The following is a 27,097-nucleotide window of genomic DNA, read 5'->3' as shown; positions in this document are numbered from 1 at the left end:
TTGGTTGTCCTATGGTTAGGAAAGTTGAGAGCAAATGTTGTTTATTGATACTCCAAGGTAAATGCTCTCCTAAAATTTTTGACAGATCTTCTCTCCTTTCTGTAATGTTCTTTTAATCCTTGGTCTCTATTACCTATAATTCAGTGCTAAAAACATCTGTGTTTCACTTCAAAAAAAGTTATGTTTGTAATTTCCTGGTTTGATTTGGATCTTAGCTTATTAGGAGCTCTGTGGAAGAAAAAAAAATCAACCATGTCTAACTGCTTGAACTGGACCTCCAAAGTGTGTTTTGCTTTCTAAATTTCCAAAGCCAAGAAGATACCAGTCAAAAAAAAGCCTAAAACCAGCTTATGTACTACTATTTAAGAAACATTTTTATAAGTGTGATGGTATGGTCATGCATAGAAGATCGATGAAAAGAGAAACTTCAATTAGAGTTTTTTTTTTCCTTTTGATGAAATCGTTTTAGTTCTATAACTTCTAGCTGGTCAAAATTATAGCTGATATTTCTGATTAAGCATAGTGAAATTATGTTCTTGGCTAGCTTCATTTGAATATGCTGATATATTTTTAAAAGCAATAGAAAAGCCTGTTGGAAGCTACTGTGTAGTATATGCTACAACATAATATAACGCATTGCCTAAAATAGATTTCAGCATAGAGGCCAGTGAGATGAGCCTTTTTGAGGCATAGAGGAAAAACAATTGTGTTTGAGTTTAATTTGAATCTAGATAAAAGAATGTAAAAAAATTAATAGTAATATTCTTTTTAGCATTAATTGTTGTTATACTACTAATTTATTTTAATAATTTATAAAAACAAAAGTTTTAAAAATTAATATGAATATTTTTTAAATACTGTGGAATACTTAAAATATCTTTAATCAGGAGAAAATTGCTTTATGCCTGACTGGTTTGAAGCTAAACTTGTCGCAACAATGATTCTGTTGGCTGCAGATGTGGAGCAGATGAGGAATAAGAACAGGTAAGTATGAAATATCTTATCTTACATTTCTTTCTTTTACAACCACTCTACTCCGGAAGGATCTGGTAGAAGCCTGATCAAGGCAGGAAGTTGTAAATTTTTCTCTGTAGACTTTTGGTCAGCCTGATCATTCCTTAGACCTTGTCCAACTGTTGCTGCCAACATACTGGTTAACATTTCTAAAGATACTTAAGAGATTTGGGAACGTGTGTCCTATTTATTTCCGTAAGTGACTTCAGCACTTAAGGCTGATACTCAGAAGAAGACTTTCTTTTTAATTTTTGTTTTTGTGTAGTGGAAAAAGCAACATAGAATGGATTGAACTAGAGGCTTTCTTGAACCCTCTGCTGGATGTCTTGATGAAACTTGGCAGTAATGCTTACATACCAACACTGAAAACAGATAAAAGCCTACAGCTTCTCTTGAAGTTATTGCAGACCCGTTCGTTAAAATGTTCCAATACACAAGATGGTTAGTGATATCTTCAGTATACTGTGTCTTATATTCATTATAGTCTGACTAAAACTAAGGTACTTAATGTTTTAAGGCTGTATTGTCAAATTATTACTAGCCTAGAAGTGGTAAATGTAAAAGATGACAGTCTGGCATATCTGTTGCGAAATTGAGCTGTGGGTCCAGTCCTGAAGGGGCTTTTCTGAAGGCGTCCCAAGGACTGGGAGTTGAGAATGTGGAAGCCCTCTGAGAAAGCAGTTGTTATCCTTTAGGATTAGATTAGCAGTTAGTTAAAACTTGGAGAGTATGACTGCATTACAAATATTTATAGGCCTAATTTGTGCCAACATATGGATTCCATAAATCATTTAGACACTTCAAAAAGAGTTTAGTACAGAAACGCAGCCTAATCTTCTTAGTTGCCACAGGTTCAGCCAGAGCCTTCCCAGACTGCATAAAGTGATCCTGTCAAGACATACTGTTTTCCAAGTTGACTGGTAGATAATTTTATCTCAACTAATGCTCCTTTCAGGAGAGTCTGAATAAAAGCTATAGAGTCCTTACTACTTTAATTAGAACTGTAACCAGAATAGATGTTTAACTTTTTTCTGAGGGCAAGTGAAAAATTGCATTATTTTTCTAAATTGGGATGCTGAACTGGATCAAGAGGGATATTGGGATTTGGTTTCTGCTTCCCCAGATTATTTGGGGATTTTTTTTCAGTATTTTTATATAATGAAATAGAAGAACAGTTTTGGAGCTGGAGCCGCAGATCTAGGCACTTGTGAGAAAAAAAAAAAAAAATTTAGGTTCTGCATCCAGGTTTCATAAAGATGTCTAAACACAGCTCTGAAGTAAGTGGTTAACTTAATTTTTGAAAGTGCTTTATACAGTCACTCCTGTTGAATTTTAGCTGTTTGAAATACTGAGCACTGACTATGCAGACTGTTAAAAGTTCATATTGTGGGGTAGTCTCTTGACTGCTGGAGTTGGATTCCTTCAGGTGAAACTAAATGGGAAGATGTGCCCCATCTGCAAGCATGCATTCAGTCCACAGCCTTGAAGCAGAACCCTCCAAAGCACATGCGAGTACATGTTAAGCTTTTAGTATCAAGTATTTAACTAAATTATTTCCTCATGTGCCACTGTACTTGCTTATGTAGATGTCGCTCCTGCCTTGAGAGTTTTGATGACTGATTTAACACGTTAAGTTGTGCTGACAGAGTTCTTGAGGCATTGCAAGGCTGAGCATCGCAGTGTCTCTGTCCTTTTGAACACCTCTATAGGTACTGCAGTACAGCTCATCATCAGTAGAGTCAAGAGACTTTCAGTATTGGACTTATAGTAGTATGTCTTTTTATATAAAGTTAAACAAAGATTACTTTTATTTTCTTACATTATTTCCTACAATGCTTTTGTGCTTCTTCCTCCTGCACAGAAGAGCCAAGTAGTAAATTTTGTTTCTGCAGCTGTGAAGTGACTGTGGTGAGGGTTGGGAAGAGTAATGGTGTAAAATACAGAAGTTTTTCACCTCCTGTTTAATCAACATGGAAACAAAGTCCTGTCTGTCAGATGGAGAATGAAAAAATAGGAAGGATGAAGAAAGGAATTTAAGCTTGTAACACAAAAATGATAACAATTGGGAAGTGTTTTAAGAATACTTTAATGGGGATAGTCATGTCTGCAATGCATGATGAAAGCAGCAGCATTTTTCTACAGGTTTTTCTATCTTCGCTGTTGCTAGACTTCACTATTTTAAACAGGTTTTGCTAATTATTTTTTGATAGTGTTACAGAGCCACTGGTAGAGAATTGGATTTTACTGTCTTACATGTTTATCTGAAGAATTTCTGAATTTTAATTGTTTTAGTGATTTGAGACTTATGATGAAATGTGATGATAATCTGACATAGTTAAACTGTTCTAAACAAATTAATCATTAGAAATGCAGTCCAGTGAGCCATTTTAAAAGAGAACATTGAAAGTAAGTACGCTATAGATTGGAACTTCTGGAAATATGTCCCTTTATATTTTTGCCTTTTGAAGATATTCCATTTCATAATAACTTCGCTATACAAAGTGTAATTCAGAGTCAACTCCAGAAAAAAGCAGCAGATATAACCTCTGAGTAACCCTACCTAAATACTGAAACTAATGACTGATGTTTTTAGAACAAGATCATAATCATATTTTAACTCCATTTTCATATTGATGTTATTTCTTTGGTTTTCAGCTAACCTTTCTCCTTGAAGCACAGGTTGAAGTGTACAAGTGGTTAAATATTTTTTACCACAGCACCTTACATCCCTTGTGTAACAAACTTGTGTCTCTTCATTTGCACATGTGGTATACTTTGTAGCCTGGCTTTTACTTAGAGAAAGTATTGCATTTCATGTTACAACCTGTGCTTTCATTTACAATGTTAAGCCAGGAAGCTATTTGACTGAAATCTTGTAAGATTGCTTTATATCCAAAGCTGAATTATTTCTAAAAAGGTACAAAACCCAAAACAGCACAACCCAGTTTTCATATCTGTACATTTTAGAAATGGTTAACTGCATTTTTCTCACATACAGTAATTGCTGGATATGGAAACTTCTGTTCTTTATTAAAAAATAAGTTCATTCATAAGCTGTTTATGCAGAAGGTTGCGAATAGGGTGAAAGTGTGCATTAAAAGTTGGAAAATAATGCTTTGGTCTCCTGGTTTTGTATGGTTTTTGGTTCACTAATTTGTGATAGATCTCAGGAAATAGTATCATCTGGTTTGATTCTTTTAGCCCTATGGCTTACACTGCTAAAGAATGCAGAACTGCCTTAAGCTATTCTAAGGTTTTTGAGTATTTATTACTGTATAACTTTGATGCTGTAATTTAACTAAATCAGCATGATATAATAAATTTCTTAAGAAAAGTATATTTCAGTATGTTAATACATTTTTTTCTCTTCTTTACATAGATGGGGTATTGGTTTTTATTTGGAAATCTCTAATGACAACTGTGGAGAGTATTCTTGAATTTATTCTCCGACAGCTTACTACAGATGAGTTAAGCACTGTAAGTAATTATTAGGAGATGTACTTTTGTGTGGTTTTGCTTGTTAATTTGATTTATCGATGTTTCTAGTTTTCGTATCAAATCTTTGAACATCTAGAAAGTCAGTTTGCATAGTAACACTTTTGTTAAACTTTTTTTGAATGGGCATGATAAGAATACAGCCTAAAAAAAGGTGTCTGAACAAGTAGTGTTTAGTGTCCGTAGTCCATATTCCTTGCTTCTCAAATCTAAAAAATATTATGTAGTAAGAAACCATGAGTATCATCCTGCTGTGTTGTGTCTACTAGTACAGTTGTGGACATAAGGTGTTTGGAGACCTTCGGTACTCAGCCTGGTTAACATCTTTATTGACTGTCTTCTACTCTTTGCTGTGAGCAGTGTTCAAGTTTACACCTCAAAGAAACGTGTGACTTTTGAAGCAAAATGACTTGATGGTAAAGGGGTTTGACTTCTTTAAAAATACCCTGTTGAATGTATCAAAGAACTGTACTGCTTCTTAGAGAGAGTAGGTATGTGTTTCCCTCTCTAAAGAGCTTTCAAGTCATATGTAAGTAGACACAAGACAGGTAAAGCAAAACATTTAAAGACATTTCCAGACAGAGAAGCGGGAATTAACATTATTCTCCTTATGGACATTAATTTCTATTTTTGGAAGATAACAGAGTTGAGAAAGAGGAATTGGTGGAAGTTAAAAATGAAGCTAATTCCCAAGACTGAAAAGCTCAACAAAATGTAGGAACTTTGAAAGCAAGGTAAAAATAGATGAGGAGTTTCAAGAGAAGGATATTAAGTAGGAGAAAACAAAAAGTTTTAAGATCTTCGCAGTTCTTGTAATTGTGGCCTTTAGTTGTGTCACCTTTAATTTTATATCATAAAAGGCAGAAAACAAAAACAGAGATTTAAAGAGAATACATCCGTTTCAAGATTGTTTATTTAGTGGACTGTATTTGGATAGACTGTTGGGAAAAAAGGAAAAGAACTGAAGGATTGGAAAGGGAGAGGCAACTGTAATGATGAAATGGACAAAACGTAAAGTGGTATTTTTAGAACTATTTAGTGAAGAGTGAGTTTAGAAAAGAAAACTAGTTTAGGCTTCATGGAGAAAATTATGTGGACAAGTGTGCAGAAATTATAATGTTCAGAAGTCAAATTTGCTTCTTGTGCTTGGAAGAGTGAAAAACGTCTAAGTTGGAAAGAAAAGGAATCTGAAGAGCATGGGGCTCTGGGATACTTTCTTAGAAAGAGTATGGAAAGTACAGAATGAAGGGGAAATGCAAAGAAAGAAAGAAAATAAATCCAATAGTGGACAGTCCCCAAAATGTGAGTGCAAATAAGTGGAAGTTAAGTGATCTTACCAATCAAAAGAAGTGGAGATTTCCTTCAGAATTTCAGAACTGTGTCTACTGTGGCATACATACATACTCCAGAGCCCTAAAACTACAAGAACCTGTAAGATGAGAAGATTTTTAAAATAGTAATAAAAAACAATTAAAGAAAACAACTGCTGCTGTTTTCCTTCTGGTATCAGTGCTGTTAGTTTTCTTTATTTTCAGTTTTAAATTTCTTCCTCTTAATGCTTCAGTTTACCTTTGTTTCCTCATTTTTAGGTTGGCGATCTGGATCGTTGTGATCTATACTTAGCTTTGGTTCCAGAGATAATGAATTTGTGCTTGCAAGTCAGCTGCAAGAAAGTGCCATCTCTCAGGAATTTCATTTTGTCCCTGACAAATGCGTCTATTCATAATCTTCAGGAGAGAAATTGTGAAGAGGTAATTTAACATTATTTACAACAATAAATATTAATATTAAATACATTAATTAAAATAAATATTTAGCAATGCTTATATAATATTTAGATTATATATAATTTTATAAAGATGCTTTAAATATGACTTAATGTACAAAATTGTATTTATAGTATATATTTTATTACACATATAAATATATTACATAATAAAATAACAAAAAAATTGAACATGTATGTGTACATATTCCCTAACACGTGGTATCATTAGCTGTCAGTGTAATGTTAATCTATAAGTCTTAGCTACAAATATTTTACTACTTTTGTTTTCTTAAATTATATTTTTAGATGTCTATATAGCTGAAGTAAAACTTTAGTTGTAATAATGGACTATGTGTTCTTGAAAGCTTTTTCCTCAAATATGAACCAATCTTACCAAGGTAGTTACTGTTAAATGAAAATGCCTTTTGCATTAGTGAGCTGTTGAATTTCCAAGCTGGAACACACAGAGAAAAAGAAATTCCAGAACCCAGCATTGCTTTGACTTTTTCATATGGTTATGTTCATTGTCCCATAGTTGTATTTATTAGGCTATTTTGTTTGAGATAGATATATTTTTGAATGGCGAAGACTAACTCCTATAAAAGGAGGAGATTTAAATTGTTTTGTTGGGCAGTATAATCTCTGCTAGTTTCTGCGCTGAATTATTGATCAAGAACAGTTAATAACACATTAAACCTTTTAGCCTCTTGGAGCAGTTAGCAGTTTGTATTCCCAATTTCAGTTGTCTTGTTGCACTGGGTTTCTGACTACATGGACCCACATCTTTTTTCTGATAGCTGTCCAGCAATACATATGGACTTCTGCCTGGCAAGGTAAAAGTATTCCATCATAGATGAGCTAGGTGCTTGCACTTATTGAATATGTGGCTGTAATTTGCAAAACTTATACTTTTTTCAATGCTTGCAACTTGTGATTGTTTGTGCTGACCCAGCCAAGCAGACCTGTGTTATGCATAAGGCAAGAAAATAAAGAAGTAGAAAGATGCAGAGCCGCTACCTTATGATGCCTGAGGTGTTACAAATAGGAGGGTTATAAAATTTACCTGTAGATTGATTGTATTATATTTGAAGAAATTGATGCATGCTTCTTCATGTATGATTTGGTTTTAATTAGGAGCCAAAGCTTAAAGAACAAATCAAAAAAGTAGCTAGCATAGCTTCACTTACAGCAGTTTGTGAGATAATGGATCAGAAACCTGAAGTGCACCTTGAATCTCTGCCTTCTGTGGATGCTCTGAAGAGATTTATTTCCTTTTCTCAATTCAATGAAGTATTAAAGAAGCCATCTTATATTGAAGAAAAAAGTAGGTATGTCTGTGCTTTAGCCTCAGTAACTTTCTCCATAATGAATTTGGTTAGTGTGAAGCAGTGATTAAGATGCTGTCATTTCCTGTTCCTTTATTTGCTAACTTTTTGCCAGGATAGAAAGAAAGAATTCTGAATGCAAACTTATTTGTTCAGTTGCTCTTTTGTCTTAACATTCAGGATTTAAAATATGAAAGCAGCCATAATTGATCAGACCAAAGGTTCTTTTGCTCGGTCCTCTAGTGCTATGAAGCCAGAGCTAGCTTTGAACATTGCTTATCCTTATGCCTCAACATACACGTGCACCGCACAAGGCCATAACATGTACAGAAGCGAGTTTAAATGGAAGTAATTTACTGTTGGGGAAGGGAAGATAAGAGCAATCCAGATAGCCAAAAACTGAATACTTGGCCATCAAAAAAAGATGGCCAGCATATTGTGATGTTTCCCTTGAACACTATCCCAGATTTTTATGATTGATGGGACTCTCTGAACCCAGAAATTATTTTTCTGTTTAAAACAATGTATTTGTAGATTTCTTTTCCATGAACTTGTGCAGTCTCACCTTGAACCTGTGTAAATGTTATCATCTTAGAGAAGCATAGTAAGTTTGTAGAGCTGTTTCTGGTGGAGTTGGAATGTGCAGGATAAAGTAGTACAATGTATATTTAACAATAATATTCTTCCTACAGCTTATGTGAAGAAACAGCATCTCAAGGATGGGGGAAAATTGCTGCACGCTATATTCATGACCAGTGGATTTGCCTCCGTTTCATGTTAAATTCACTTCCAGCGCTGGCTCAAGAGCATGAAGAAGCTTCAGAAACATTATCTACAGTTGAAAGGTCAAGAAAAATACTGCAGTCTGCTTTAGAAGCCCTAACTATTCTTCCTTCAGACCAAATTTTACCTGTATTTGACTGCATGAAAGTCCTTGTTCCCAAGGTAAAAGATGAAACAGTTGCATGATATTAATACTTTTGGGTTTGTTTGTTTTAGTTTTTTTTTTTTTGTCAAATATAACTCTTCATTCTTCTCTTTATTTTCAGCTTCTGGACTCATCGGAGTGTCTCTGCATAGAAGGATTTGATTTGGCTTGGAAAATTATATCCTCTTTGAGCAACACACAGCTAATATTTTGGTCCAATCTAAAAGCTTTTGTTCAGCTCATCTTTGATACTGAGGTTCTAGCTGTTGCTGCAAATGCAAAGGGTCAAGCATATGCCAAAATAAAAGAGGTCAGTATAAGAATTCTTTTTTGGGAAAAAAACATAAAATTTACCTGGATCTATAAATGTATTTGACTTTTTATTTTCCCTTCAACTGTTGTGCATTATTCATTTCCACAAAGTAACTAGTTTGAGTGTGTTAAGACAAAAGATCTAACAATTATATTAAGGATTTTTCTAATAGTTTAGTCTTTATAAAAATACTTTCTTAATTAAAAAGTTAGGATCGTTCAAAACTTTAATAGATGCTCTTGAATATGCCAACTGCTTCATTTTTTTTCTCTGAGTCCAAGTGGATTTTAAACAGTGGATAGCACTTCACATTTGTAAGATATATATGCAAAGATGGTAGAGTGTCTTTTCAGTTCTAGGACTCTGCTAGCTTTTTCTCTTAATAGGTATCTGTTACAGATAATTGTGTGTGCAGTGTTGTATTAACTGATGAGCTGTGGTTAGTTTTTTATTTTTCTTTGATCTTAAATTTTGTTTAAATTTTTAACAGAATTACTGTTTCAACTTCAGCGTTGGTATTTCCAGCATTCTGTAAGGTGTATTTTGCCAGTGTTGAGAGTCTTGAGTCTGTGACAGCTATCCCATTGTCTGCAGTGGGACATACCATGACAGCAGGCATCAAGGAGCTCATGAAGGTCTCCTATACTCAACAAAGGGCATCTGGTCGAGCCACCTTCTCCCCCTTCATAAGAAAATGAAGATAAAGTTCCCAAGCAAGTGCATACTTACATATATTCTTATCCCACTCCTTGGCAGTCTCTGTTGCCATTGATCCCTTGTGCAATGGCTGTATAGTTTTAGCTAAAGAGAAAGAGAAAAAACAGAACTGTCTGATACTGATTTGTCACAGAAGAATAATTTTAATTTTGTCTACCACAGTGCACTCTTTTTTTTTTTTTTTTTTTAATAATAGTTAGAAGGGGTGGAACAAAGGGGTACTTTTGAGCCAAAAAAGGGTATATTGCTATGGTAAAATCTGGAAGGGCTTCTGCAGAGATGCCCAGAGCACTGTGTTCTTAGATTTCATTTCTTCTGCTGCACTTTTCCTTTTCCTTTGTTTTTATTCAGATGTTAATTGTGCTAGAACTTAAATTTATTAGATTTCTTTTGTGTGTGCTGGACTTTTTATATGTTAATGAAACTATTGAAAAACATTCCAGGATTGAGAAGTGTGTAATGAATGTAATGCTACTTCCATACAGGTGAAACACAATAGTTCAATTTTGTAATTATTAGGAAAGTTACAATGGCTGTCTTTGCACTAAAATAAAGGTTTGAATTCTTGGTAAAATGACCAAATGTTCTAGGGTGAAGGACTTTTTTCCCCCGAAAGTGTTTCTTCAGAGTGCATTCCAGTATTTCAATTTAAGCTCTTCATGAGCTTTTTGGTGCTTTAATCCTTAACAATTCGAATCAGCTTTCTCTTATAAAATTGGAGTTACTGTCAAAAAACTGTCACGTTATCAAAAGTATAGTTTCAGAGCTGGGAAGAGAAGAAACTTTTTCTTGTAAGAGCTGTCACACCTTCTGGGAAACCATTCTCATGGGCAGCTCTAACTGATGTTGTCTTATTATAATAAGAATTATTATAATAATTTATAAAAACCCCACCTGTTCATTCTGAATATTTCTGTCCTCTCCCAGATGCTTGCAATTTCTTGGAAAAAAATTTACTTTGTAACTGAAGTTTACTCTTGCACCTCACCTAATGAAGAAAGTAGAAAAGGAAATTTTTCAGGCCATTTTTATGGTTTTGCTTTAATTTTTCCCCCGTTTTGTAGAAGTTCTAGATAGCAGTTTCATATATCTTAAATACCAAAAACAAAACCAAAAATAAACAGTACCAAGACATTTTTCCACTTTAACTGAAATACAGAATATATGTAATCCTTGTTAAAGAAGAGAATTAGTGATATGGCTGCCTATAGAAGAAATTTTGTTTAATGTTTAATTTTTTTCCTCAGTTGGTAAGGATTGAATAAAAACGCCAGGTCTGTACTCACAAAGCCCAGATGCATTTGTTCCAGTTACCAGGAAATCCTTGTAAAGCGTCTGGTGTTAGATCTGTTTAAGGAAGATCAGCTCTATCTGATACATACTTATATAAGCGTGTACTAGGCCAGTTGTCATCTGTTCACCTGCCCTTATAGTCAGGGAATTGTAAAGAGATTGAAGACAGCATTAATGTGAGCAGACACAGGATGCAGGAGAAGATCAGACCTGCTAAAATAGGTATCACTGCAATATTACTCTAGTAATCCTAGTACTTCTGAAAACTAGATGTTGAATCTTTTATTTCTTCTTTCCAGATAATTTTTAAGCTCGTTGATATGTCCACTACGAAGACTGGAGTCTTCAATGTAGTCCTTAGTCATTGTTGTCGATCTTGGATATTTCCTGCTGTTCACGAGAGAAGTGCCTTGACAAATAGTTTCTTAAATGCTGGAAATTATTGTGAAGTTATCACTGAGGCTTGTGTCTTTGGAACTGTATTTAGGAGAGATCAAAGGTATAGAAAACCCCAGCCCTTTGTGTTTATGTTTGTTATAATTTTGTGTGCTTTGTTTTCTTTTTAAACTTGAAAACAGTTTTTGTGTGCTATTCTGCTAATTTTGTTGCTTTGTTGTCTTTCATCTTTGAAGACTTGTTCAGGATGTGCATGCCTTCATAGAAAATCTTGGAGAAAAATGTGCAGCAAACACTGTTACAGAAAGGTAATGATTCTGAGGATACATCTCACAGATTTGGTGGAAATTGTCTTGATTATGATCAATGCTATAGTAGTAAAGTTTTTGAAGAAGTGTTTTTGAAGTCAGCTTCTTATTATAAAATCATAGAATATCTCTAGTTGAAAGAGTCCTATAAGGAGTATATTCGTAACATTTTAAAATAATGGTAAAAGGTATCGCACATATTCACAATTCAGATACAGAGTGTAGAAAAATTCGAAGTATTTTCAGGAAAAAGTATCCTATTTGTTAACCTGCACAGGACTGAAATAACTACTTCCTCATTGTTTCACCTCATAAAAGTAATACTTTTTAGGGTGCACAGCTGATACGTATCTTGTTGTAGGCAAGACAGCTAAGAAACTTGGGCTTTAAAGCAACCGGATTTGGATCTTGGCTTTTTAACCTTGGTTGTAGGTCTTTTTACCTTGCATACTGGCAATAGGCTCTGCTTCCAGTTTTTGAAACGGGAACATTGACTACTGAATTACTGAACTTTTTTCTGTAGCTTCGCTCCCACCTTTACTCAGTGGAAGAAAGTCAGAGAAACAGTTCTAACAGTTTTTTGAGAAGTGTTAGTAGTTGCTAAAACTTGAGCTTTTAAAAAGACCTACTGCCAAAATACTCCTCTATTTTGTCTCAAGAGCTTCTTGATTTCCAAATGTTTGGTTGTGACAGTCTACAGCTGTGTGATGCTTTGTTACCCAGAATGTCATTAATTCTGTTCTTGGCATTAATTATTCCAGATGTCCCTGAGCAACTAATAGGAATCAAGTGTTGTTTTGGACTAGAATGTTTGACCAAAACTGTAAGCATAACTTAGTAGTTTTAAGATTACAGTTTACAGGCACAAAACTTCAAAAACTTTAATGATACAGCTATTTCTGTAGAAGATGTTTAAAAACCTTTTAGATGCTATTCAAAATCTGTTGATAAAAAAGCAGGGGTAGGTTGTCTGGAACTCACAAAGTTTTCTTCATCAGCGCTGATGAACAGACGTAAAAGTTCTGGTTCTGGGTATTTGCCTATTGTCTCACTACAGACAACTTGATGGCTTTGTGTTCAAGATAATGTTTGATGCTTTTTTATAGTTTAGGAATTATCTTTGAACAAGTAGAGTTTGATTTTATATTTTTTTTTATTAATGTTTTACAGTACAAATCGAGATGATCACTATGTTCGGGTTTGTGCTATTAAGTTTCTCTGCTGGTTGGATGGATCAAATATCTTGCATAAGACGTTTATGGAAGACATTTTCATCAAACTACTCGATAAAGTAAACTTTGTTTCTCTTGCTATATAAATGTACAATTATTCATATGCAAAGCACTTGCAGTTCACAGGATGTATTTCCAGTTGTTTGTATAGCCTGTCTAGATTTGTCCAGTAATACACTTTTTTTGTTATGAGACATAAGCTATCTCAGCCAAACCAAAATAGTAAAAATTGTGGTTTTGATTTATTTCTCTATTTTTAGTGAATTTTCTGACTCAGCAGAACATTCTCCAAATTGTAAACATGGTTCTAGTAAGAATCTTCCTTTAGGCAGCATTTGAAAACTCCACATTTCACTTTAACAATTCCAGGCTACCCTTCAAATTGAAAGAGCTGTTGTCTCTTAGGAAGACCTTTATAAATAGAATTAATGGAAAAAGTTGGGGTCTGGTTTTCATTTATATCATAGCTGTTTGTGCATTGGCAGTTGTGTAATGACAGTGGTAAATTACTACAGCTCCTATTAGAAGATCACCCATGCATGCTGGTACTGTAGAATTTTGCTTTTGTCTGATCAACAAGAAATGGGTGATTCTTCATTCCTGTCAATTAACTACCAGAGAAAAATGGGTAGCACTTGTATTGTAAGATTGATCAAGTGGGAAAAGTGATCTTTAAAAGTGATTTTGCTACTTGCTTAAACATGTGAAAATAAAGTTTATTTGCTTTTAAATATTAATACAGGACTTGGATCACCAAATAATTTTCTTTTTAAAAAGTTAAGGAAATAGTTTTACACATCATGTATTTTTAAGGCCAAAACAGAGTACACAGGGAAAGAATCTAAGCTATATGAGAACATGAGATAAATGGAGCTTCAAAAAGATTTGAAATTCATTTATTGTCTTTCACATAAAGCATTTCACTGCAGAATATTTATTTCTGTCTCAAAACTAGAGCTGCAGTTACAAGCTGATCTAAGTGATAGCATGACTAAACCCATTTTTCAATGTAGACACTAAAGTAAAGTTTTTTTCATTTATATACTCATCTCTTCACTTAGGATCTTTAGTTCTTATGTAACTAAATGACAGCCTGGGTCTTCATGCTCCATTTTATGTCATACTGTTTTAATTGTTCTTATACACAGTAGGTGCTGTAAATTCTTCAACTTTCTGCTGCTTGAAAAGTCTCTATATCTAGTATTTTTGTGGTCCTAAGTAAAAATACTAGGTGGAATTGTTTGTGGTTTCAGCTTTCCAAACTTCTCATGGACAAGCTTCAAAATTTAATTCTAAATTAATGAAATTATATTTTTTCAACCTTTATATTTAATGGTGATGCTAGCTGTGCAGTAGGTGCTGCTTTCTTAGTACAGTAAAGTATGTTTCCATGTATTCCATGTAATTTTAAAAGAATTTTTAATTTGCTTTTAGGATGAACTAGTATCCAGATCTAGATCACGCTATTATGCAAACTCTTTACAGCACAGAATTAAAAACCGGGTATGGCAGACACTCTTGGTTCTTTTTCCGAAGCTTGACCAGGTATTGCTCATCACTATGAATTCTTGTATAAATAGATAAATCTCTACTTTTAAGAGCATTTTGGTGTTATGTAAGCTGCATATGTTAAATTACAGCAGGATATAAAAGAAGTGTAATCTCAGTGGCTGCTGTAGAAGGTTTGTGTAGTTTCACTCTTTGAGTCTGAAGTCATGGATTATGATGCATTTCCAGAGGTCACTGAAAACTGGTTCTTGGGTTTGCGAATTACAGCATATACGATTTTTTCCTGTTAAAGCTAGCTCCGTACTCACTATCTGATTTAAAGCTTTTCTTTTAGTAAAAAAAATGTTGCTACTTTATGAACACTGAGAAAATTGAGAAATTTTAGTTTTATCTAGTGCTTCTTCATAATAAAATATTTGAGAAGTATAATAAATTAGATGGTTCTAAAATGGTTTTCAATTGAGTATAAAAATATTTCCAATATTATGATAAAGCTGAGAATGTTATTTTATTCAGAAAATTTTCATGGAAATAACTCTTAACAATATATTAAATTGTTATCTGATTTTGTTTTCTCAGAATTTTTTGTGTGGAACCCTTGACAAAGTTTTTCAGGCTGGATTTGGTAACAATCAGGCATCTGTGAAATACTTCATAGAATGGATTGTTATCTTGAGTCTACATAAATACCCCCAATTCCTTAATAAATTCTGGGATTGCTTTTGCTATGTAAGTAAAAACTTTGGCATTCATTGAAGAGTAATTTGAACAAAGAGTCTACAGTTTGTCTTCCCATACCTTATTTTCTGTGTATTCCAAGTTTCCTTTAGAAACAGTAGGGTTTTTGAGCAGATGAAATTAACTTGGAAGTGAGACTGAACTATAGTCTGAGGCATTTAGAAATCTGTGATATGGAAGTGGCTGAAGACAAGTGAATACTTCCAGTTGAGAGGTTTGTTTTTATAATGTACTACTCTGGGGAGAGTATTGCTGGCATAGGGAGTCATTCACAGTCACCCATGTAAGGGCCATCAGGAATACCTGGGTGCCCTAGGTTTAGAGTTAGGGAAGATATCGCAAAGTCGCTTGCAGTTTTCACACACAACTTTTGTCTTCTGCATCTTGTTTGTCAGTGTGAATGTGACTTGCATAACTCTGCATTGATATCCTTGAATTTGTTAGCATTGTACACTTGGGCTGAGTAGAATATGTATGTACTTGCATCTCCTCCAGTGTATAGGAAGACATTACTTGCAGTGGTGCCTCTGCTGAAGCTCACCACTCAGTAGTTAAATGTAGATGTCTCCTTGCTTATCATATAACCTAGTTGCTACTATAGTTCTTTTAAAAACCAAACAGTAGGACAAGAATTAAATTTTAAAAATAGAAAACTGTATATATACATTTTTGCCCAAAACCAGGCAGGTTTTTAGTAGTGCCCTGAGACAACTTCGCTAGTGATGCGTGCTGTGGTTTTTATTTTTCTGTGCAGGGGAAAAAACATTCTCTTTCAGTTTACAACTTGCACTTTTTTTATAAGTGCATGAAGCTGGCTTGTCATGTCTGTCTGAACTGATGAAAAGTGCTGTAAGGGATGCAACCTCTTCTTATTTCAGAGTTCCTTCCAAGAGCTCAGGCAGTTGGAAATGCTATCATCTTAGTAAATGATAATCTATCGGATCAAAGTGATCTCCTGCTGGTAACAAATGTATTGATTCACAGTGGGCCCATTCAAGCAAACAGAGCAAGCAGAAAACATGTATATTTATGGAAAGGGAATGCAGATTGTATTTTCAGAAGCTGTCCTGGAAAACAGTGACTCTAAAAAGGATGTTCAGGATCATGTTGAAAAATAAGCTGAACTTGAACACCCAGAGAAATGCTGTGGCAAATGATGAATAGGAACTGTATCTGTAAATAGAAGTGGTGGATAAAAGAGTGGGAACTTATTTCTTCTGGTACAAAATGTGGATGAGGCTGATGCTGGCCTATTTGTTCTGCATTTCATGCCCATGTTTGTGATGACATGGAAAAGTGCAAGCACTGAAGAGGATCCCCAAGGTTTTTACACGGCTTAGGGGTTTGGGTTTTTTGGGGGTGGTGGTGGAATACAATTAATTTGGGTTGAATTTTAGCTTAGTTACACTGCTGTATACTTCTGATTGATATGTTAGTAAAAAGCAAATAATGTGTTAGGAAAAATGGAATCTTAATAATATGAACTTTGTATTTTAGTAAATTTTACTGTGGAAGCACATAAGGTTCTTTTAATAGTGTTGATATTACATCTACAGAACATGCTGTGAAAACTTACAGGTATTAAAGTATTTTGAGAAATGTGTATTTCTTGTTACATTCTCTTTTGCTTTAGGATGAAGAAAAGCTTAAAACAAGCATCTGCACATTTTTGTCAGTGTTATCACACCTTGACATCATTCTTCAAAATAACTCAGAGAAGGTAAGTTTGACTAAAAGTGTTCATTCTTTATTCAGTTGCACTGCATATGGATTTCTGAAATAAACACCATTTTTGCAGTCTATTTACTATCTATTTATACTAAGGTATATTTATATCTATTTACTACTAAGGTATCCTTTGATATGGAAAACACTTAACTCTTCCTGTGACCTCTATTGGACCTATTGGACTTTTGAAAATTAGCTAAATGGCAGATATTCTGTGTACATAGGGCCTGATTACCTTTGAGTTTTTATAGAATAGTTACTCCAGTTTTAACTAAATGTGGATCCACCTGGGATTGTTCTTCTCACAGCTCTTGTTTAATCTGAATGAAATTGGCCAGGGATAACCTGAAAGAATGTGATCATTCTCAAATATGGAGTTCTTTGGTAGTAACTAGTTTTATATTACATTTAAAATTCTTTATTTGGAATTCTCATTTTTCTGTAATTGAACTTTTAAAACGGAAGATGAAATACAGTCCGGATCTTAATTAGATCACCTACTTCACATCTGTTGCAATCTAGGCGTTATGTTATTTTTGGTGTTTGCATACATTTGCAAAAGGAGCTTTCTAAGTGCCAGAAAATCAGAAGTAAATAGAAGTTCCCTTGTATGCAGAATAATAATTTTTAAAACAATTTAATACACTTTCAAAACACAAGTGGCGCTGTAGATATGTGCCCTAGTGCGAGGGAAGAAAGGAAATCTGGAACCCTGTATTTTTGTGTGTGTATATATATATATATATATATATATATTTCTACTTCTGAATGATATGTTAACGTAAATGAAAGAAACGTCTATATCTTTGTTTTCCTAGAACCCAGCTTTGAAGAAAGCTCTCATAGTTGTTCTACAGTGGTGTTTCAACCATAACTTCAGCGTTCGACTTTATGCATTAATTGCCCTTAAAAAAATTTGGGGTATGTGCAGAATGTTGCAAGTGGAAGAATTTGAAGCTCTAACACCAGTTATTGAATCCAGCCTTCAACAAGTGGAAAACATGCATGGCACAGGGTTAGTAACGTTCTTCTGACTTGCAGCCTAATGTTCTTCTGAGCCATTTGCAGCAAGTCTAATTTTATAAAATAGCACTTGATAATTTCTGTGGGGTTTTTTTGGTTTTTTTAACTGTCTTTAAAAAAACAAAACTTGGAAATTGAAATCTAATTATCACCAAAGAAAATGAAGTGATGATTCAGTGTAGTATTACACTGAAAGCACACGAGAAAAAACTCAAGGCATGTTTGAACTCAGTGCTCATAGTTTAGAGGTGGGGTAAAAAAAGACAGTCTGGAGTGCTTAATTTTCTTACCTGATGGGTTTTGAAGCAATAAAATCAATTCTTCCAACCTTCTTGATAGCAGTAAATGCTCAAATATAAAAATCTCAAATGTTTTCAGTGTTAGTATTGGAAAAAAACTTCTGTGAGAGAAAAATGGATAGGGAAATTAATTTCAGGTGATGATTAAATGAGCTTTATTGAAATGCTTTTCTGCTTACGGATATGGAAATAGAACAGTTCAGTTAAATTTTGTACTGTCAGTTTGTTTGTACCTCTTTTTCAGCCTTGTTTTTAGGAGTTAATTAAAATTATTTAGAATTTCTGACAGTGTTGTCAGCCAGCATAAACTTAGGACTGTTCATATTACCCAAGCTGGCACGTCAAGACACAGAATAGAACAAAGCAGCAGAGGGAGGAGTCAGCTTTTCTTCCCCTCAATCTCCCCCCCTCTCTGCCTTGTTTTTTGGAGAGCTAAAAGTTGTCCCTGAACCCATAGGCTAGTATTCAGTTTCCTTCACAGGCCTAGATGGGATACTTTTTCTTGCCAGACTTGCTTCTTTTAATAATAAACTTTGGAGACATGTTATAGGCCTTTCTTGAAACATAAATAAAACTCGTTTGTTTGCTTGTTTTAAATGGTCCCTTACTTAGTGTTTTTATTCCTATACGGTATATAGTAAATGCAATCAGGTTGCCTGATTCCAATTTGACAATTAAAAAAAAAAATCCAGTATGTTGTCCTTTTGTGTATTTTGCATTACTTTCTGCAATTGTAGGAATGCTAGAAGGAACTGGCAGCGAATCCAAGATCATTTCTTCTTTGCAACATTTCATCCACTTAAGGATTATAGTCTAGAGGCAAGTCCAAGACTATTGCTGATTGTTGTATTTGTGTAGTTGTACAACTGTATTTTTATCTTTCTTTGTGTGTTCTAATGTAAGATGAATAATGATCAACTATTATTCATTTAAAACTCTGAAAAAATACTTCATCTAAATTGTGATGGATTTTAGACTGACTGCAGCTTAATTCTCTAAATAATAATTGTTTTAAAAACCTAGGTCAATTAAGAATTGTGTGATGAATATTCTCATCTGTGTTGGAGTTAACCAGGTTTTATATTCGTGACTGGGAAAGTTATTTCTAATAACTGAAGAACATCTACTTATCCTAACAAACTACATGCAATTTTTTGAGATAACTCCTGTTGTTAGAAGTAACTTGCGGTTGCTTAACTAAATTGTTGTTTGATGTGAGCGAGATACAGATACATGGCTGCTAAAGCATCTTTTCAGCTACCTTTTTAGCATAGCTTAAATAACTAACAGCTGAATAAACACTGAGGGAATGAAGTCTAAAGTAAGAGTGAAGATAAAAATAAGTGATAGAGGAACTAAGCTGAAAGTAGAAGATGAACACAAATGTGAGAAGGGGTACATGTGTTCTGGCACAAACAGTGCCATCTTTCAGAGGAGGAATCTTTTTTTAAATCGATGTTCTCTTAAATCTTTTTGTGAATACTTAAATATGCTAGATATGACTTAGCAAAATTCGGTAGCGAAAATCCTGAACAAAAAAAAATACTTTTTAAATTATTTAAATGTATTCAGGGTACATCTTCACCTTCATCTTGAGGGTGCATTGGAATAAACAAAATGTCTGGGATTTTCAACTCTTCATCTCATTCAGCCTTTCCTTTTGGGTGTGTGTTTGTGGTTAGCTGTATTGGTAGTGCTGAGTTGGATTTTGCCACTAGTTTTTAACGATTTTTGACTGTTTGTTTCTTTTGATGCTGAATCAATGCATATTCTTTACTAGAAGCTCATAAGTGTATCTGAAAACTTCAGTGTTACACATTAAACCTTAACATAAATGTTAAACAACATTTTTGCAAGACCTCTGTGCTGAGAAGCATAGCGTTAATCGTTTGGTATTCTAGAATTTCAGAACAGTCATCAATGCAGGTCCTTGAAAAATGTCAAATTATAGAGACAAAGAGACTAGATTTATGAAGGTTTGGGATAGCACTATATCTAAAGTGATGAATATTGAGAGATATATTAGTAAGTTATATCAAGTACCAAAAAAACCCAAAAGTATTAAAATCCTAGAATGCTAGATAAAAGACATGTCAGAGAAAATTAGCAGGGATTAATTTACTGTCTATTTTGCTTCCTTTAATGGTGCTCTGCTAATGACACTGTGTTACATTGCAGACAATATTTTATACTCTTCCTCGCCTTTCGGAACTTGCTGAAGACGAATGGATCTCACTCTCCAAATTTGACAGATTCACCGACCTTCCTTTGCCGTCAGCATTTCAGTGCTATCATTCTCGACCGGAACTTTGTGATCTGAAACCAAGTGACTGGTCTCAGCAAGACATGGGTAAAATACAGCTAATCTATATGAAATACCATCATTTGTATGCAGTAGCTGTATACATCTGTATTCAACCTTGTCTCTGTGTTTTTCAGCTGAAGTAGACTTGTATCTATGTGAGCAGGGTGTATACCATAAAATAATAGTAGATGACTGATAGTGTCTACAGTATTACCATTTAGATAATCTTTACTGAAGCAGTACTTTCACTACCACTTGCATTTCCTTATTACTACTACTTGTTTTTATAGGGTCAAATTCAGCTGAAACAGATAGCCAGACAGAATGGACTGATGTTCAGAAAAAGATTATACCCTGGAAAAACAGTACTCCTAGTTTAGACCTGGAAATGGTATTTCAGGATCGTGCTGCTAAACTCGGTAAATCAAACAGCAGACTGATTGTGGTGGCTTCACTTATTGATAAACCTACCAATTTAGGAGGTAAGGTTGATTGCACATCTTTCAACTTTTAGTTTAGACCTTAGAGCCCACTTGGATAATAGGAATGAATTTAATCTCATGGTGATAATTAGAAAATTATTTAAGTACTGCTTAGAGAAATAGATCATTATCCTGCAAAAAACTGCTAACTGAAAGAAATACTACCTGCTTCAGAAGAAGGGGCCTTCTGTAGTTATGTTTTAAGAGAGGAAAAAAAGTACTTACACGTAGCATGCATTAATGAAGTAGAACTTGCTGTAAATCATGCTCAGTTTCCTACTGTTTTTATAGTTTGTTACAGTTGAGTTTTTCCACTGTGTATCCAGTTAAAGGAAAGAATTTGCTTTTACTTTTTTTTTTCCCTGTAACAATTAAAACAAATCTTGTAGACCTACCAGTTTCTCATGACTGTTGGACAGGAAAGTGACCATTTCTGATTAAGTACTACTTCATTGTGTTGTGCAAGCTGTGATATAATAAATCCTGCAAATACTTTATTGCATTGTGCTTGCTGTTGTTGGCAGTTTAAATAACTGCACTGTGACTGTTAATGAAAAATAAGCCCAGAAGCTGGTGCTGTCTGCATTGCAATGCTGTAATGTGTCATTCTCTCAAGGCTTTAATTTAACAGGTAGTGGATTTACAGCTTAAGTATGTGTATAAGTCCATCTGTCCCTGCAGAGGCGTGTACACCAACGCATTACTTTGTGTAATTAGTATTGTAGAAGCATGTTGTCAGACATGGTGCTTTTCTAATTTTTATCTTTCTGCTAACTTTTTTTCCTTGTAATTATATGGGAAAAGGTGTGACTTGGAACAGACATAAGAATTACCTGAAACTGATTAAAAATAGAGGACTAAAGTGACCATTTCTCTTTTGGATTCTTTGTTCTTTTTCACTTACAAAAATATTGTGGCTTGGTGTTTATTTTCTAACAAAAATAACTTTAATTCTTCTGTTTGTAGGTTTATGTCGTACCAGTGAAATATTTGGGGCATCTGCACTAGTTCTCAGCAGTCTTCATTATATACAAGATAAGCAGTTTCAGCATCTTAGTGTTTCTGCAGAGCAGTGGCTCCCCCTTGTTGAGGTTAGTGGAAACATTTTAGTAGCTAAAAAGTGTACTGTATATCTTCAGTTCATCAGATGCACAGTTCAGAGTCTTACTTTTTTATCTTGCAAAAATGAACCTTTTAAGAACAGCTCCCACTCTTCTGTCTGAGACTTAACCTTGAGTATTTTGGTGTAAACTTTGGATCAACCTTATAAAAAAGAATTTAAAAAATACTTTGAATGTCTTATTGCTATGATAAACTGATTATGTAATCAGTCATTGTTACATCTTACTCTGTGTTTTATAGCGCTGCATTGGAATTTAATGGTTAGTCATAAAAATAGAACAACACTTCATTTATCTTGCTTGATCCATTGCTTTTGGTAACTTCCTGGGAATAGTATCTGAGTTTGCCTGAAGCTAACTTGTGCCAAGCTTTTAGAACCTATTATCTACCTTATAAAAATGAGCATTTCATCCTATATGTTTAGTATTTGATAGAAAACATTTATTTGTGATATTTTCTAATAATCAGTTTTTCAAGATCAGCTTTAAGTCCTTTGAAAAATCCAGTGACTTTTCATCAGAAGAAAATCTGAAAATTTTTCTTCAGAACAAGATAGCTGTAGTATGTTTGGCCTAAAACAGAATGCCAATGGACACGTGTTGTCATGCTTAATCTCTGTAATAGAAAAGTACTGATGATAGAGCTTTTGTTACATGAAGAAATTGGCATTTAATACAAACAGGATGTTTAGAGAGTAGGATGAGGACAACTAAGAAATTCTCCACTGAAAGATATCACAAGTTGTAATGAAAGCATGTGGCCTGTAAGGCAACTCAGCTTCAATACTGGCTGTTGTATTGTTTTGGGAAGGAATTCTAGGTTAAATACCAACTATGCACCTTGTCCCTATGCAAGAGTAACTCTTTGACATTCAGATGTAAGGCATGTAGCTGTCAGAATAGAAAAGCCTTTGTTCGTTTTATTAGTGGAGTACCTTACCCTTTTGTGCTATTGCTGAAGAGCTTTTAAAATGTTTAGGTATGTATATGGACAGAGACTTTGGGGATAAGTTATTCACCTTAAAAACTGTCCAAGCAGAGTGACTTTTGCAGTAACTTCAGAAGTTTACAAATTGTGATATTGTAAGTATTTGTTTATTTCTCTCTACTTCTGATGAACAGGTGAAACCATCTCAGCTTGTTGATTACTTACAGCAGAAAAAAACAGAAGGCTACACTATTATTGGTGTGGAGCAGACAGCTAAAAGTTTTGATCTTACAGAATACTGCTTCCCAGAGAAATCACTATTACTGCTGGGGTAAGAACATATGCTTATGCTTTTTTGTAAATCTGCCTCTTGCAGTTCATCCCTTCTACTAGTCAAGAGTTTGGTCATATGAAAACCAAGTGATACTGGTGGAAGTGGATTTAGAATGGGGAAGTGATTATGGAAACAGCAGAGCTTGGCTTTGTGTGCTGAGGAGTGGGAGGCATTGGTATCTACTCCTGAACAATCCTCCTCGACATACTTCATAACCTATCCATACACTACAACTCCTTTACTTATGGGCAGAGGTAGCAACAGCATGGATTATAGTTTTCCAGGTGTGATAGATACACCATCTGTTCACTTTAGTAGTACAACAGCCCTGTATGCATAGGCTGTGAGCTCAGCAAGGAGGAGGGCTGCCTGTTTGCCCTGCTCAACTGGGTGAGGAGGACTGGAGCAGACCAGGAGCATGCATAGCTGGGAGATGCTTTAAAAACTAAGGATGAGGCACAGGAAGAAGTAGCAAGTTTTTACAGTACAAGCAGAGGATGGGACGACTTCAGAGAGAAGCAGTAATCAGTTCCTATAAGCAGAGTAGCCTCCGTTGTGACAAATGGGAGGCTACTTCAAGAAATCTCGAGGAAAGTGCCTACAAGTCAGAGCTACTGGAATAGCAGGGCCACTGAGTAAGACCAGGAGGAAGGGCCTCTATCCTTTTACGACAAAGTAGGAGAAATACCTGGTTTTCACACCTTCTAACATGTAGCTTGTCTTCAGAATGTAGTTCTCATAATCACTTTGTTTCTCTTCTAATTAAAAACATAGTTTTAATTACTGATAACCTTTGGTATATTCTGGTTTGCTTATTCTAATGAGGTGAAACATTTCCTGTTCAAGGCTTTGATCAGTCTTGACATTCCCTTATACCTCACTGAATGTAAAGTGAGCAGTTGAGCTTCCTGCTGTGCCAGCAGCTTCATGCCCTGGTCATTTCATCTATAGCTGTTTGTTTTGCTCCATAGGCATAGTTTCAAAATAAAGGCAGAGAGGGAGTCCTTACATTGGGTGTTCAGCTGTTGCTGGCCCAGCGAATTAAAGATGAAGTGCTCCACCAGTTCTCCTACATCAAAGCTTATTCAGGTCTACTGTGTTTTCCTTGTATCTGTAATATATTACTTTAAAAAAGAAAATGTCTTCATCAGTTATATCGAGGGCAGAAGCACCATTTGTCAAATGGTGTGTGGATGCCATTGTGACTTTTGCATCTTCTGCTTTCTGGAACACCGGTCTCTTCCCAGATATAAGTTGCTGTTTCTTCTTTACTAGAAATGAACATGAAGGGATCCCAGCAAACCTGATTCACCACCTAGATGTCTGTGTGGAAATTCCTCAGCAGGGTATTATTCGATCACTCAATGTTCACGTAAGTGGAGCTCTGCTGATTTGGGAGTACACACGGCAACAAGTCATCAAGCAAAACCAACAAAAATAACTGCCAAGAGTTTCGTGCCTTATAGTACAGCTGGGTGACTTCCTATGGTGCTACAACATGAAATTCTGCATAGATGAGATACAAACTCAGGGTGAATGAGAATTCTTAAGTTTTGCATGTTTTGTTCTCTGTAGTGTTCAGACTGACTTTTAAATGCCTTAAGATTTTACCTCCTTAAAAAAAACTGTTGCATTGGAAATAAATACTGTTTATATTGCATGTGGTACGTGTGATTTCTCTGCTGTTAGAATATCACCTTAGTACTGTGAACAATCCCAAACTCAGTGCCTCCAGCATCTAGATATACTAGATTATGTATTTTTTGCAAGGTGAATCCACTTCTATTATAACATTAAATGCCACTCCTTTTTTAAATGCCTTCCGTGGTCAAGTTTACTAATCCTGCTGTAAACAGTCTGTATCTTTAAAGGAAGTTGTATTGGTAAGGTAATCAAAGCCACTACATTATATAAAATGTGAGAATCATGATAAATAACTGTCAATTTTCAAGCAGTATTGCTATTGAAAGTATAACTGTTATGGCTAACAAAAATTCCTGTTGCTTATAAAAAATGAGCATACTCAAAATATGCGAATTACCTCATGCACAGGATGCATTAGATCATCTAATGCCTGCAGTTTTATAAACTGATGTCTGGCATGTTTGTATTTAAAGTACAAATTACATTATACCACCACCTCCTTTTGACAAGGAGCAGAAGGTGGAAATTATTATTCCCCCCTAAGGAAAAGCTGGTTCACTTACTGAAGAACAATTTTATTGTTTTCTTTAGGATATGTACATTACACTATTAAATAATCATTGATTCCTGTGAAACAATTTGACTCATTATACATTCAAAACTTTAGATTTGTGAACAGCCCTGCACCATATTTCTTTGACTTATACTTATGACAAAGCTGTCCATGGACATCTTTTTTTCAGCAGACATGAGACCCTGCCACAAGAATAGCAGCCTGCATTTTGGGGAGACAGTCAGGTTACCAGTTCTTGAGCTCGAGCTGCTTCTGTTGCTTTCGCATGCTTCTTCACTGGTTATTCTCACTGGATTTATTCCAGAGTACCTAAGACTTCCCAGCAGCTTCTGGAGGATGATACCCTTCTGTTTCAAGCTTTCTTTTATATTGTAAAAAATCTCTTCTTTTGTCAAAATATTTAACCTGTTCAAAAACAGAAAAGATGTTCAGTGGAGGAATGGGCTTTGTGCATCACAACAGGGCTAAGGAATAAACAATCTCTGATCACTGAACCTGAGGAGTATTTTAACATAAAAGACTGTTAGGAGTTTCTTGCTGTGTTGAATCAGAAGACTAAAGGCAGACCGGATTTGTGTTTTGTGGGGTTTTTTACCATTCTGAAAGTGAACTTCAGTTTCTTATCGTAACCACCCCATTACTTCATGGACATCTAATAAAAGTAGTTACTGCTTTGCTATTTTCCCTGCTACAAACAGATTATTTGTAATACAAAGGTAAGTCCAGTAGCTTTTCTATGGTATCACAGTCTACATGACTTCTGAATTCATTGCCTAGAGCCACTCGTGTATGGTGCAAAGCACTGGCAGATGAAACCACCATCGCTAGAGATGACATGCAACAGAACTGCAGCATTCAAAGTCTGCATCAGTACAGCAATTGTGAATGTACCTGGGTTTTTTAACTGACTTGAGTCTACTAGCAGGAGCTGTTCAGCCCCTCAAACACTACTATTACCAAAAGGCAATGCCTACTAATAGTAGCTTGCTCTTAGGAAACTAAAAAGCACAAATGAATGAGTTACATGTGAGCAGGTGGCTTACTCTGAAATCATACCGCATGAAGAAAGGTATTTTTATGCATGAGAAGATACCAAATGCCATGCAACTGCAAGCCCTGCATTATCACATCCCTTCCGTATTAGCCCTTCTTCTTTACCAACAGTAATTTCTGTGCACTTCTAAAAGCTTCCACATATCTTTCAGAACTTCTTTTTTTAATAAGCCTGTATGCTTGTGCATTTATCCAAAACACTGAGATCATGTTTTCTTTTCCCTTTATACTCTATACTACTGTCCATAGTTCCTAGGCCAGTCAGTGGTCTGCCTGGGAGCTGTAATTCCCCAGCAAAGACCAAAAACGTTGCAAACTAAATTATGCCTGACACGGGTGCTGGGTTATCCAGAAAACTCAGCACTGCATGCCTTCCGCACTTTGAGACGCAGAAGCTGCCATCGCTACCAAGGTCAGGTAGACCAGGCAGACTACCATTACCAGGTAGTAACCTGTCGCTGCTGCCACGACCGCGCAAAGCAACGCTCTGCTGGGTCAGCAAGCACTCTGGGGTGGCAGGGGCAGGCAGAGGTGGCGCGGAGCGGAGACTTCTCACCCACTGCAACGGGC

At 35.2% G+C, this 27,097-nt stretch overlaps 1 protein-coding gene across 1 annotated transcript in view; it reads left to right on the top strand.

Moving 5' to 3' along the window:
* Positions 1–24,893, top strand: part of TARBP1 (TAR (HIV-1) RNA binding protein 1) — a 34,113-nt gene extending 9,220 nt beyond the window's left edge. The window contains exons 10-29 of the mRNA XM_010188747.1: positions 888–984; positions 1,280–1,455; positions 4,394–4,491; positions 6,099–6,260; positions 7,412–7,605; positions 8,295–8,547; positions 8,652–8,840; positions 11,153–11,352; positions 11,486–11,557; positions 12,728–12,848; positions 14,224–14,334; positions 14,878–15,027; positions 16,670–16,756; positions 17,583–17,779; positions 18,824–18,905; positions 20,265–20,436; positions 20,682–20,873; positions 21,840–21,964; positions 23,117–23,253; positions 24,532–24,893. Coding sequence (XP_010187049.1) covers positions 888–984; positions 1,280–1,455; positions 4,394–4,491; positions 6,099–6,260; positions 7,412–7,605; positions 8,295–8,547; positions 8,652–8,840; positions 11,153–11,352; positions 11,486–11,557; positions 12,728–12,848; positions 14,224–14,334; positions 14,878–15,027; positions 16,670–16,756; positions 17,583–17,779; positions 18,824–18,905; positions 20,265–20,436; positions 20,682–20,873; positions 21,840–21,964; positions 23,117–23,253; positions 24,532–24,697 — 2,981 coding nt within the window. The 3' untranslated portion in view covers positions 24,698–24,893. The remainder of the gene's footprint in view (positions 1–887; positions 985–1,279; positions 1,456–4,393; positions 4,492–6,098; positions 6,261–7,411; positions 7,606–8,294; positions 8,548–8,651; positions 8,841–11,152; positions 11,353–11,485; positions 11,558–12,727; positions 12,849–14,223; positions 14,335–14,877; positions 15,028–16,669; positions 16,757–17,582; positions 17,780–18,823; positions 18,906–20,264; positions 20,437–20,681; positions 20,874–21,839; positions 21,965–23,116; positions 23,254–24,531) is intronic.
* The last annotated feature ends 2,204 nt before the right edge of the window (positions 24,894–27,097 follow it).

This window comes from Mesitornis unicolor, unplaced genomic scaffold, assembly GCF_000695765.1.
Source record: "Mesitornis unicolor isolate BGI_N332 unplaced genomic scaffold, ASM69576v1 scaffold14317, whole genome shotgun sequence".
NCBI lineage: Eukaryota > Metazoa > Chordata > Aves > Mesitornithiformes > Mesitornithidae > Mesitornis > Mesitornis unicolor.
The sequence above is the reverse complement of the archived record's forward strand: the minus strand, read 5'-3'. Positions and strand labels throughout refer to the sequence as shown.